At 36.7% G+C, this 14,551-nt stretch overlaps 1 protein-coding gene across 2 annotated transcripts in view; it reads right to left on the reverse strand.

The window, feature by feature from the left end:
• Positions 1 to 14,551, reverse strand: part of LOC131050582 (probable sodium/metabolite cotransporter BASS1, chloroplastic) — a 77,554-nt gene that overhangs the window by 56,155 nt on the left and 6,848 nt on the right. For both annotated transcript variants that reach the window (XM_057984780.2, XM_057984781.2), the window contains exon 2: positions 6,187 to 6,275. In XM_057984780.2, coding sequence (XP_057840763.2) covers positions 6,187 to 6,275 — 89 coding nt within the window. The remainder of the gene's footprint in view (positions 1 to 6,186; positions 6,276 to 14,551) is intronic.

Consider the following 14,551-nt stretch of genomic DNA (forward strand, 5'->3'; position numbering starts at 1 on the left):
GGATCCATGTGGCGCATAAAGTGTCATTAGAAGGAATTATGCCTCTAGTGACGACCACATCAATACCCATATGAATGATTTCCTACAATTCTTTTCTAGCATGCTAGTGTGAGGATTCCTCCATCTTCGAGTCATTAAATTCTATGGATACACTATTTCTTGCTAAAACCAATTCATTATATGACCTACTTAAATTATCAATAAATGGAAGGCCTTTAGCTTTCATCTTCTTAATCCACTCTTTTGTAACCCTGCCGAAATGACTATCATACCGCAATTTGGCCACTAACTCTTTGTTGACATCTGATTCAGGATTAAGTATTCCTTCCGCAAGGCTTGAATCTTGAGGTGATGAACTCAACAATGACTTTAGGCATTCAAATAAAGTATCCACCAGTGCCTTCAAGCCTTCTTTATCTAATTTATCCTTTTCAACTCTTTCCATTACCCTAGTAGTAGTGACCTAGAAATTGTGTAGGTCTGCATCCATGCTTGGGGGCCCCATGTCTATGTGTGTAAGGTTAAAATCCAGCTATGGTAGCCTAACTTAGATCTTTCTAGGTAGTAGGGTTGGCGATTTCAAGAAAAAGGTGATTAGAATTTTCATCCTCGATCAAGCAAGAGGTCATTTTGAGCTTTTTGTTTTTAGGAGCAAAGGTGGATTGCAATATTTGAGGCATAGCATCTCTATTGTTTTCTAATAGAGTCGAGTATTCTCTTGTTGGAGAGAGATACTTCCAACCATGAAGGGGATGATAGAGCCTTGGCAGCACTCTGCATAGCTTCAAGACTTAGGAAAAGAGTCCTTTTAACAGGAATGGTTCAGTCTATATTCTATAAGTTATAAGGAAAGGGGGTTCTAGGTTTACCTTGGTTAAGTTTTTCTACATAATGAACTTCTATTATGATGGCATCATCTCCTACCACAACTTTGCCTTTGTCTCCTCCCTTATCTTGTTCTTTCTTTGTATTTTCTTCAGTTTCTTTCTTCTTTTCCCCTTTTGTATTAGGTTGAGAGCCATCCCACAAGTCTTATTTGGGGATTTGTTCCTTTTAGGAGGTTCTTCACCACCTCCATCACCCCCTGGTATAACTGAGGATTTTATTTGATCAACAAGTGTTGAGGCAGGGGCGATGCACTACTAGAGCCACTTGGTGTTGAGGTCTTCTTGCTTTTAGATGGGGTGGCCTTAGCAGTCTCTCCTTTCTTTTTTGCCACCCACATCATTGTTCTCCTTAGGAGAGTTGTTGTTCAAGATTGTCTTCCTTTGGCTGATCCCAATTGATAAGGTTCAAGGGTTGAGCATGTACATTAGAGAAATATGTGGGGTCAACGAGATTGGACCCGTCATCTGTGATACCTGTTGTATCCCAACATAATTGATAATATGTTATTTGTTTTAAGGTCATTCTTGACCAATCTCTTCTTCTCACTTCTAGGTCATCAACGCAATCTCTCCTATAATCCTCAAGCTAGGGTATATGATTATATGTAGGGCCCAGATGCAAATTTGTCCTTAACAAAATTCTTACTATCACATGCAGCCTTATAACATCATAAGTATCTAGAGTATATTTATCTAGAAGCGCATCTAATTGTGTCATAGGAGTATAGACCTAGGGTGATAGGGAACTGAATTCCTACCTTCCTCTTTTCCCCACACCTCTTATTTACTTCGGAAATTTGTCTACAAAGCTCAATAAGGACCCATTTATCTCCAACATACATGTGTAGCTTCAGAGGAAAACCATCAAGGCCTCCTACCCGAATGTAAGTAAAGGTAGGAAATTGTATGAAGAATCTCTAGCATGTGTTGATTAGAGTTGCAACTTCTGGTGAGATTCTTTGCTTCGGATACCCTTGAAGCTCTCTCACCAAGCCCACCATGAAAACATCATTGACCCTTTTGAAGTTGACATAGCTCCTTTCTAGCTGTAAATCCAAGTAAAAATAATAGATTTGAATGTTATCATCATACTCCTCCACATAACTCAATCCCGACCAATATCCAGTGCATGCTAGGGCATAGAACAAATATGATGACATGTAAAAGGACTTGTTCAACCTAAATTGGGTGAACAAAGTATGCAAATGATCACTAATTAATCCTACCCAATCAAGGTACATTTGTCCAGCATAGATAACTTGAATGAAGAACATCCACTCATCTAGGTTTAGAGCATCTTGTCTCCTCTCAATGTGTAGAAAGACAATAATATGTGCAATTTCTCCTTTAAGGTAAGACCTGTGGATAATTTTAGGTAGCTTTGATTGCCCTTTCCTAGGCATGGCGAAACATTCCTTGAAAATTACATTTCTCCAACAACCTTTCTTTTCATTGAACTCACACTATGCTGACATGAAGTCCCAATGAGAGTATTTTTCTCTATTTGGAAGCCAAAAATAGTTTTGTATAGTTTTGTATGGTAGCATGGTCTAGGGTTATAAGAACCCTATTATCTTCTGTTCTTACCTCCCTAGCATTTGGGTTATACCTATTTATGCATTCCAATACTAGTTTAGTGCATTGTGTAGCAACTGGGAAGGCGGTTGTTTTGAGTAACCCACTCTTTGTTAACCTCTAAGTGATTTCACGTCTGTTAGGGGTTCGCATTCTATGCCAAAATTCATCTAAATTGATGTGACTAAGCTTTGTGTCCCTATTGCTAGTAATGAGCTAGACAACCCGTCCAAATGCTTGTAGCCTATGTATTTAGATTTCAGTTTTCTCCAATTTACGGAATTTCCACAAAAATCAACTAAAAAACCTCTCAACTACAACTACCTTATTTCACCTTAATCCTAATATCCAATTCTGAATAAAATGCAAGCACCTTGATAGTTCCAATCTACTCACCTATTTCAACATCAATTAGCAGAGCTGCTGAATTTGCGCACAGTACTTGATCTCCTTTTCAAATTCCTCTTTTGGCCACAATTGAGCTTCTGAATGATTTCCTTTAGGGATAATAGAGATAAATAACTTAATCTGAAAGTATAATCAATGCACACCTACTTCAGCCCTTGCAACAAATGTCTTGAATTTGAAATCCACACCATCATGTTGCTTTATGAGGTTTTCAAATGTATTATAGAACTTTGCTACGAGTTCTAGAACTCGCCTTTAGTGGTACTTCACACAAGTCTTCTAACTTTTGATCTCTTCATGCCTTGGAAAAGAGTAGTTCATAGTATCCTGTCAAGAAGCGACCTTGGTGCTTGAACTCTCTTTGGGCCCGAAATATTCTATAAATTATCTTTAAAAGTGCCATTTAGTTCCAACCTTTCTTTTTGAACTTGTCTTTTGATGCATTGAAACTTAACTTGCCTTTGTACTTCGATGCCACTTGAATTTATCGAGCTCCAACAACGTTTCAAGAACCATTATCGGAGTCCAGCACTCCATGTTGAACTACGAAACTTGAATAATTTGAACAAAAGCTTCACAAATAGAACAAAAATTAAGTTCAAACTTATGTGCCGAAGTCCGACAAAGGAGATGGAACTTAGAACTAAGTGCAAGGTGGGGCATTGGGAAATGACACAACAATTTGGAACTAAGTGCAAGGTGGGGCATTGGGAAATGACACAACAATTTGGAACTAAGGCAAAACCAATAGGATTGGAATAATAAAGAGAGAAAACTTACACAAAGGGCCAAAGTAGATGTCGAGGAGCGACGTTTGAAGTGGAACTCAGCCAAGACCAATAAGTATCAAAAAGATGCTTAAAGCAGTGTTCCGTCGGCGTTGGGGACGGGGGGACCAAGGGCCTAAGTTTGGGGACGGCGAGGGGACGGGGGCACCAGGTGGTGGTGCTGATATAGTTATACATACACATATAGTACTTGAAAAACTAGTTTTGAAAAGATGTATGACAGTATAACAGTATAAGAATTACATTTCAAATGAAACTATAGGAAATTTGAAATACTAAATCTAAATACCAAGATTTCTTCAATGCTAATTGTGTTGTTATATGGAGCCTAATCAGACTCAGAGGTTAAATTTTTCCCTACTTCTATCGATGCAGTTTCCCCCTATATTTTTGGACGGGGGTTTGGGGGCGACAGGAGACGTCTAGGTGTCTCCTCGTCCCTCGAGAGACATTTGCACGTCTCTCGAAGGACAGGGAGACGCGGAGACGTCTCTAGCGGCGCTTGAGTGGCGGTGGAACACTAGCTTAAAGTAAAAAAAGGACTTAGACTAGTTCAAAATGACTTGTCAAACTTTGACAAGGATTCAACAACTGACTCAAAAACCTAACAAGCTTATAAAGGTAACCCGCAACTTAAATGAACTTCACTCAGCTTATAAAATTCCAAGGTAAGACCTAGATCAAATGGAGTGAGTAAAATTTAGGCAACAGCTAGGGAACATCCCCACGCAATCCCTACGTCCCTGGTGCAAGTATGCATAAAAAATCTAGCAGATGCATCCCCAAGGAATGTAGCTTGGTAGTAAATAGACTCTTGCTCATGTGTAGAAATAGAAACCAACCTCTTTGGTGTTAATTTTAAGCAATCAGATGTTAATTTAACCAATTAGATTATAATCAAATTGTGAATAAACAATAACAGCAATAAAACACAAGACGCAAGACACCAATACCCTGGGAAAACCTCCCTCTTGGAGGTGAAAAACCCAGCCTTTAAATGTGATATGTATTATCTCAAACATAGACAGTTTACAAGGCAATGACTTATCTCAGATTGCTGTTCAAGATATCAGTGATGAATGCAGCCCTTCATTAACAGCAGATGATAAGGAGGAGCAGCAAATGTCCAGATCAGATTCGCACAAGAGACCTTATGAAGAACTTTGACAACTTCACTACATTCAACTTTGAAGAGTTTTGCACAATCACCTTATACAAGTTCGCATGAGAAGGAGTCGCTGCTAGGAGAACAGATAGCATTTGATAATAATTGTATAAATGACTTCATCTTGAAGTGGTTTATACATTACCCTTTAGGCGCCAATCATCCTCAAGTCGGCTTGCATGATAATTAAATAATGTTGTATTGTCATTATACATTTCCCACGTTAGACATTTGGGTCCAGCCCAATAGTCATTGAATTGCCTTTCCACATTACATTTAGGCCCAGCCCAATAACATATTTCATTGCTTCCCACGTTACATTTGGGTCCAGCCCAATAACAAATTTAATTGAGATGATACATATGAATTTTCATTGTCATTTGACAACATTAAAATTCGATAATCAGGTATCCGAACTAGCTAACATTTTCAACATTTGGAACCTTCAATGATCAATCTTCAACTCTACATGTACAATGACAAGCAAAAATGCAAATTGACCAAGAGTAGTTAATTTGTGTATTTTGTTGTCAAAATGAGGTCTTTGTTTTTGTGCTGCAAATTGTTTTAAGGGTGAAGTTTAGGTTTAGGGTTCCAATCAATTTAGGAGGTCAAAATGGAAAAGAATAATTTTTTTTTTTTAAAAACCTTGATTTTGGCACCTAGATCGCATGGGTTCACCTTGGGTCCTCCCACATGCACCCAGGTTAACCTGAATAAGCCAGCACTTTCGATGACCTTGTCCACAGGGAACCTGTACTAAAATCCAGACCACATACATACTGGAAACAGATCCAGTAAATTTCTAAGCATGCTGGTAACTTAAGTAAAAATTAAAAAACTCAATGCTCAAAAAGATGCTCTCAATTTTGAATTAAACGAGCATTATTCTCATCATTGCTATCTCGCAAATGGTGTTTCCACAATTACTGAAGAATACTTGATGCAAACTGAATGACAAATTGAAATTCCAATAGTTACAATATCACATTAATTGCCAACAAGGCATATGTTTGAATTCAATGACTTCTCTATTCATAGCTGTTTCTAAAATTTAATTTGAGGCGTGCTCCTTGCTTAGCCATCTTGAGAAAGCACAACGCACCAAAATGTATTTTAATATTTGGATACTGAAAACATATATTACAGTTGGATATATACAAAAACCAAGATTTGCATCGACTTATATAGAAACAGACTTCAAATTAAAGCATTTAAATGATAACGAATGCTCAAGTCTATCTATCAGATTATGTTGCCCTTTTTTATTCAACAAATAGGTTCAAAGAGAAATTTGATTTCCAATAAAACCTATGGTACATTTTATTATCATAAAATTGTCGCTCCTGATAAAATACTCAACTGTATACTGCAGTAACATTCCTCCCAATAACTCCTTGGGCATCACCAATGCACCTTGTAAATCTTTCAAGGAAAGTGTCATGGCCATCCCTGCATCCAAACAAAAATCATTGTCACGTTATTATTGTTCTTTTGACGGACCAAAATAGTTGCCAGACCCATCAAAGATGTAACGGATCCATATAATCTAGGAAATGCAATAGAAGGTATATCATCCTTTAATAAATTCATAAATAAGCTCATCCATGGATGCTTTACAACAAAATTGTCAATGTGGTTCAGGTGCTGCAATGACAGCAACCAAAACTTCAGATACAAAATTTAAAAGATGGCTACCGATTGCACTATAAAAATTCATCAATATAACATTTTATATCATTGCCTTGATTGTCAAATGACTGAGTAAGCATATGTTCACATAACACAATCTAATCCTTAGCAACAACTAACCAAATACAAATTCCAAACTATTTGGCAGTATTATGATGATATACTAATAAACAGAAGTACGACTACTCTGAAATCAACATCTTCCATGGCATGGTTTGTCCAAAAAATGGCTAAACTTTAGCAACAACATCAATTTCAAGATCAATCTAAAAGATCTTCTGTAGGTGAAGAATTTGCCTTTTATGGGATGAAGCTTCCCAAGGACCAGCAAAAAACCATTGCCTCCTCCACATCTAAGGGTTACCCTAAAGGGAGGAAGAACTATGATACTCTGAATCAAGTCAACATTGTAAAGGATAAAAGGACGATCCAATGCTGTATCTCTTAAAAAGTTAATTGAGATAAATGAGAGGGTCAACATCATGCAGGATGAGGATATACTGAAATGATGTGATATTCCCAGTGTTGCAATCTCTCAATTCCTCTGTGTTGCAGGGGAAACAAGGACTTGAAGATGCCAGGAACCCAATGGCATCAAGAATGGGGTGATTAACCTATGCTACCAAATGGAGATGCTATTGCCAGGTGAACTTGGCATGACATGTTGTCCATATAAATATTGACAATGGATAGGTTGCTAGAACTGGTCTTGCAACTAAACAACGTAGGTGATGCTGCAGATCCAGGAATAGGATTTAAAATATGAAGCGGTCAGGTAGTCTGTGAAGATAAAGCTTTTTTATTTTAAATAAATCCTTTAGGACCCTTGGGTACTCAAGCTTGGCTGTGAGGTCATCTCTGTAGTTTTCTTTAATTGTATTTGGTTCAATTTGACTAATAAAATTATTAATTACCAAAAAACACAAGAACCCAAAAGATACAATTGACACCGAGGTTGTATGTGGATTTGCAAGACCTTGTTTACTACTCAGCTTAATCATGATGTCAAAAACTAGCAGGTACAAAAGTTGAATCAAACATGTTGCAAGTGTAACAGTAAAGGTAAAGCAAAAAGTTTCATTGCAGGTTTGATATGCTAAGAAATAATAGGTGCTAAGGAATATAATTGCGACAATAATACAAAAAAGCATTTAAAAATAAAGAGATGGGTACCTTTCTAAAAATAGAAATACAAAATGTGACTATTTCTTATCAAATAAGTGTTGTAACCTAAAAGCTGCATTTACCTTTGCAGTATTTTCATCACAACTGTGCAAATAAGCAGAACTATGGAATACATACCTAATGGACCATAATTGGACAATATAGTCCATAACTCATTGTAACGAATACAGCCATTTAAGATGTGGTCCCTTGGAGGAAGCTATCCCAAAAGATCATTTGCTGACATATTTATCCTGCTAGGAAAAGACATGGAATCTTTCCCCAAAAGATAGAACCATGATTTGTTTTGCCCGGCCTACAGCCTTTGAGCAGGTGCAGAGAATGAAAAACTGAAAATTTCCTTTGCCTGACTATGTTTGTGGCCAAAGGTAATCTGTCTGGTTAATTGTACTTCTTTCAATTTCTTTTTACTGCACTTCTCTGTAAAAGCATTTCTTTTTCAGCCGCAACTTATATAAAAAATCAACAAAGTGCATGGGTCCAATATTAATGCAAAAGATCAGTGACTTCTCTCTGCAGAATCCACTCAGAAAAAAATGGTAATCCCCTTCTATAAACCAATGGGTTAAGGTTATATCATTTTTTAAGAATTCCTGAAACATAAAATTCAAATACAAGGATATAACTAATAAATACCAGAGTATAAATTCAAAGTAACCATGTGTACAGCATCACAAGTCCGTAAACAATCAGCTCGTTTCCAATACTTAGAAAGGAACTCTCTGCAAAAAATTCCCTCAACTCAGCTTATTCACCGAATCTCACACAGATTCGTAGGGTTCCCCGAGTTTGGCGGTTTTTGCAAGACAAGCAAGTCTAAGATGCGCCAATTAAAAACTGTTCTAATATATACAAATAAAAAACCCTCAAACATGTCTCTAATTAATCTATCATACCAGCCATGCTGTGGCAACAAGGTTCCAGTAAATAGAAAGATTTTCTCTGTCATTTTGATGGTCCAGACCTGCGAGCTGCCAGCCCAGCAAGGGCATGAAGCCCGCGAGCTGCCAGCCCAGCGAGGGCCTGCACGAAATAGTTATTGCCACCCGATACAGGGGCTCGAGCCAGTAGGCTGAACCTCTTCGGCTAAGAGCCAAGGACTAAGGAGTATCCATTCCGCCAAATTCGCCTAGGGCACGATCTCGGCCTCATCCCTTATGATGTCGGAGCCTTGCACTTAGCAAGACTTGATCCCTGGTGGGCTCATTTAGAGCCTTTCAACTTCACCAGTAGACCATGGGCCCATTGACAGATTATGCAATATATATATATATATATAAGCAATAGCATTGATAGATAGATAGATAGATAATTTTAAAGTCCACGAGGCTAAACATAGCCTATGGGACAGCCTGCCAAATTAAACCAGCTTCAGTAACTCATTTCTTTTCTTGTGCAAGTTGACAATGAGCACTCCCAGCTTCTCAATGTACTCCTCGCTGAATAGGCTATGCCAAGAGCAACCAGATAAAATATTAACAAATTTGTCCTTGCTGTCCTTGTAAGCATCACATTCTAGAATAAATGTTGTTCAATTTCCACGTTGCCAAAATTTCAAAAGGTGCAAACTCTCTCTTCCCAAGCCTCTTTTGGCCTCTTCCAATGCCCGGTCTCACAACGGAGTTGATGAGAGTTGGTTCTCAGCTGAGCAATAAGAATTTTAGCTCTCCATGAAATGTTGGCTCCAATGTATGTTTTTTGAAGTTGATCACATGTGGTATTGAACTCATTGATATAATAGATTTTCTTTCTTCCAAGCCCATTTTCCCAATTCCTCTTGTAGAATTTATTCATAACGAAGGCCCGTATGTCTTTGTTATTAGTGGGACACATATTGAAATGGATATTCCATTTACTCATCCACTTGATGTTTTGTTGCATCCACGTCTTTTTTCTTTTGCACAATATATCATTGAAGACCACTTTAGGCCATCTGCTTTCTTCCATTTGTTCGGTTCTTTTTAGATAGCTTATGAGACACACCATAGCAAGTGCTTCAATAAGGGCAGCCCCCATTTCACTTAGCATGATATCATATGAGACACTGCTTTTGATTTTGAACTTGCTAATGATCAAACGCTTTTGAATTCGCTCGATTTGCTTCCATTGTGAGGCTGAAGTGCTGCTAGCCCATAATTCACACCCATAGAGGACAACCGACAAAACTAAAAGACCAGACACAGTTTGAGTAGTATTCCAATCCCAAACCTCGGCCTCTCTACACCTATTTTGAAGAGCATAAAATGCTTTCCATCCGCCTAACATTCTTTTCTTTCTGCAACCATCCCAGCTTAGTTTTTTGTTGAAGTCAATGCCAAGATATTGTACTCCGCAACTTCCTCAAGTATATTGCCTTCAAAATAAAACTTATGCTGATTTTGTTTTTTACTATTAGAAAAAACCATGACTTTAGTCTTGCTGATAGTGACCTGCATTCCCACAATTCTGCAGAAGCGTTCGAGGACATATAAATGTTCTTGTAAACCATAGGCGGACTTGGCAATCAAAATGAGATCATTTGCATAAAGGAGCAGCCTTATAACAAATACTCCCAACTGGATACCCTCACCATTTTGCATGTTTAGCCACTTTTCCATCTTGTCGATATATAAGCCAAATAAGGTAGGTGATAGAGAACAACCTTGTTTGACCCCGATATCACACCTAAAACATTCCGAAATGCCAATTGAAGTTCTGATTCTGACTTTCACCTCATCATACATCCTATAAACAACAGCTCTGAGATGCATAGGAATCTCCAACTCTTCCATTCTGAGCCAAAGCTTGTCCCTAGGGACCGTGTCGAAAGCCTTTTTTAAATCAACAAAGCAACAAAAAGATTCATCTTTTTTCTCCCACCCTTTCTCGATAATGTACCTCAAAGTGATACAGTGATCAACTGTCGATTGTTTTGGCATAAAACCAGCTTGCCCTTTAGCACGTTTATGCTTTTCTTCAGCCCATTTGCTGAATCTATTTTCAATCATGCTGCCAAATAGTTTTGCAAACAAAGGATTAATCATTATTGTTCTATAATTGGAGGGGTTATTGACGTCACCACTCTTAAAAAGGAGGTATTGCAATGCTTATAGTCCAATCTTTAGGGAGCCCTTGCTGGCTGATATTGTTGAAGATTTTCGTAATGTGAGAAGCAACTAATGTGAGGAGCAAGTGATTTCATGCCCCACTTGAGATACTCCGCTTGAAGCCCCACCAAGTCTTTTGCCTTACCAACACCTAACTTCCTAATACCTATTTCGACCTCCTCCACAGTGAAAATATTTGTCGTATTGTTGACCAAGGGTGGTGAGTCCACTTCACCTTCTTGTTCATAAAGTTTCCTAGCATAATCAAACCACTGAGTGGCTGTGATATTATTTTCACTTTGTTTCTTTCTTGGTTGAAGCTCCTTCCAAAATAGCTTGGGGTTATTTTTACCAAGGAAAATTAGCTCCTCACACCTTGTGATCATAAAATCATCATTTTTCTTCTTTAGAATCTGCTTGTAAGCTTTAAAGTCAAAGTTCGTTTTACTAGACTCTCTTAGATTTCTCCTAGCCATTTTGCATTCCTTATTGAACCACGCATTAACTGGAAAACAGTTAGTTTCAGATTTTTTTTTATTTGTTCTTTTGCACTTTGAAAGAGCCTCATGGATCAACTTTGTTAATGCATGGCTATTAACATCATGCGCGTGCATTTTCTCCCCCTTGCAAAGTCTCTCCAGCGTAACCCTGAAGATGTTACCATTTTCAGCAGTCAAAAGGATTCTGCCCTGCGAGAGAGATTGTGGAGGGCATTGAATTTTGGCCCCAAGTTGCTTTTCTTCAGCCCACAACAAATTTATGTACAACGGTCTATGATCTGATTTGGGATCCCATATGTGTTCCCCAATCGTAACTTCCTCAATTCTCTCAAAAAAATTATGCGAACAGATTGCATAATCAACCACGCTTGCACCATTGTAAGTGTTGCAAGTGAAATTGCCTAACTTTGACCATCTAGACAAACCATTGCAAATTATTAAATCAAAAGTTCCACATAAAGTGATCAGTTCTTCCCCAAATGATTGCAGCCTTTAGCATCTTATGAGATTCTTTCCCACTAATGTTTTCTCTTTTCTGCGAGCCAAATAAGGTTAAAATTTTCTTTCTAGTTGAATATACCAACCTGCTCATTTGTTGTTCTAGCATTGAAACCTCCAACAAGAAGAACATCACCTCGCTGCGAAAATGCGGAGCAACATCCTTTTTTTGGGCTGCAAAAGGGTCTTTGTGATCTAAACCATAGAAATAGCAATCGCGAAAAAAACGCGATTATACCTGATTAATCAGGGATCGGCAAAACTGCCGATTTATTCCAAAAAATCGCAGAAAAAATCGTTGAATTTTTTAACACGATTTTCAGTGATTTATTCGATTAAAATCGCGGATTAATCGCGCGATTAATCAGATTAAAATCGCGAACCCGCAAAAAACCCTAAACTCGCAAAAAAAGGCGCGAAATAAACGAAAAAAATGTTTTATAATTGCGCGACGTGGTAGGGTTTCATGCCATATCGCGCAAGATTTCAAGGGGTGCGAGATTTCACGAGTGTCTGCGTTGGTGTCTACGGGATTTCACGGGTGTCTGCGTGGGTGTCTACGGGATTGAGTGGGTGATTGCGAGATTTCACTGCAGTGGCTTTCCTTTTTTCCTTCTCATTCTTCCTTTAAGTATTTTCCATATCTTTTGCAATTTTAAAATTTTATTTTTATATTATGTTTTAAGAGTCATTAAGCATAAATATTTAAATACTGTAAATATGTAATGATTGTAAATATTTATATACTGTGTTATGCTAGTATCTTTTATTTTTTATTTGTTCATTGCATGATCTTCATCATACATATCTACTAGATTATCTGACTGTTATAAATTTAATAAATACAAATTTTAATATTTATTATTAACAGTAAATAAGCATAAAATGACAGTCATATTAAATAATTACAATCATAATTAATATTTTTAGATTTTTAGTAATGACTATAAATATTATCAGTAAAATTAGTAATAATATTTACAATATAAGCGTAAAATTAGTAAAGTCATAATATTTACAATCATATTAAATAAGCGTAAAATGACAGTCATATTAAATAATTACAATCATAATTAATATTTTTAGATTTTTAGTAATGACTGTAAATATTATCAGTAAAATTAGTAATATTTAATATTTACAATCATTACTGATAATATTTACAGTCATTACTCATAATATTTACAGTCATATCAAATAATTAATATGACTGTAATTATTAGTAATTGCTAAAATGTAAATATTTACAATCATACGAATTATTTACAGTCATAATATTTAAAGTCATATTAAATATTATGACAGTAAATATTATATATGTAGATATTACTAATAATAACATTTGTAAATATTATCAATAAAATGTAAATAAGCATAAATACAATTATTAGTAATTTTAGATTTTGAGATTTTGAGATTTTTAGTAATAAGCGCAAATATTTTATTTGTAATTATTAGTAATTTTAGATTTTTTTTTAATTAAACAGTTAAATATTTACTAATTTTTGTTTAGTATTTACTGTTAAATATGTAATCTGATTGTGTGTTACTGTTAATTATTAGTAAAATTTGTATTTCATTTTCATTTACAATAACATTAAATTCATTTTTTGTTCAATATTCTTAGCTTTTAATATATGAAAATGTCATTTTCATTTAATATATACAGCCTATCATAGATTCATAATGTCATTTTCTTTGAAGTTATTAACATTTAATATACAAAAAAAATGAAAATTTTAATATAAATGTTCAGTTTTCATGATGAATGTCCAGCGTTAATATACACAAACCCAACCCTAGATCCCTCAAAATTTAAAAACTAAGTGTAATGCTTTTGCAGAATTGATTCTTGATCACAATGTCACGCCAAAAAGACTTTGCATGGACACATTGCACAGCAATTCCTGGTAGCACAAAGGTCAAGTGCAATTGGTATCAAGATGAGATCAGTGGTGGAATTTATCGTTTCAAATGGCATTTGTCAAAAGAATGAGGAAATAACATCGAGATATGCAAAAACTGCCCTGCAAATGTCTCGTATCAAGCAAAGCAATCTCTTGAAGGGATTACTGAGAATAAGGCCAAAAAGGCAAGAATTGGGGTTGAACTAGGTTCTACTTCTACAAATCCTAGGATGCACGATTTGGGTGAGGATGGTGAAGATGGGAATTTCAGGGAATCTGGGTCGACACATAATTCTATAGCACATGGACCAAACACAGGTGGAGGAAACACTAATGCTTTCTTCCAACCTCGTACCACACCAGGATCACAAAGCACTTTGGAGAGTACAGGATGGAGGAAAACTGTCACTGAACAAGCAAAGAAGGCAATTGCTAATTATTGGTACTCCTCTCACACGGCATTCCATGCTTCCAGAAATCCATATTGGCAACCCATGGTAGATGCTATTGCAGCTGTAGGTCCTGGGTTTCAAGCCCCATCTTGTGAATCATTGAGGGTCGGTATGCTAAAAGATGCAGTAGAGGATGTTCAAGTTGTTGTTAAACAACATCGATTGCAGTGGGCTAGAACTGGTTGCACCATCATGTCAGATGGTTGGACAGATAGAAGGAACCGAACTCTCATTAACTTCCTTGTCTCTTGTGAGATTGGCACTGTTTTTTTGAAATCTGTGGATGCATCTAATATGATGAAATCCACAAATGCATTGTTTGAGATGTATGACGTGGTAGTTACCGATGTAGGCCCACAAATGTGGTTCAATTTATCACAGACAATGTTGTTGCTTGTGTTGCTGCAG

The sequence above is a fragment of the Cryptomeria japonica genome, chromosome 8 (assembly GCF_030272615.1).
Source record: "Cryptomeria japonica chromosome 8, Sugi_1.0, whole genome shotgun sequence".
NCBI lineage: Eukaryota > Viridiplantae > Streptophyta > Pinopsida > Cupressales > Cupressaceae > Cryptomeria > Cryptomeria japonica.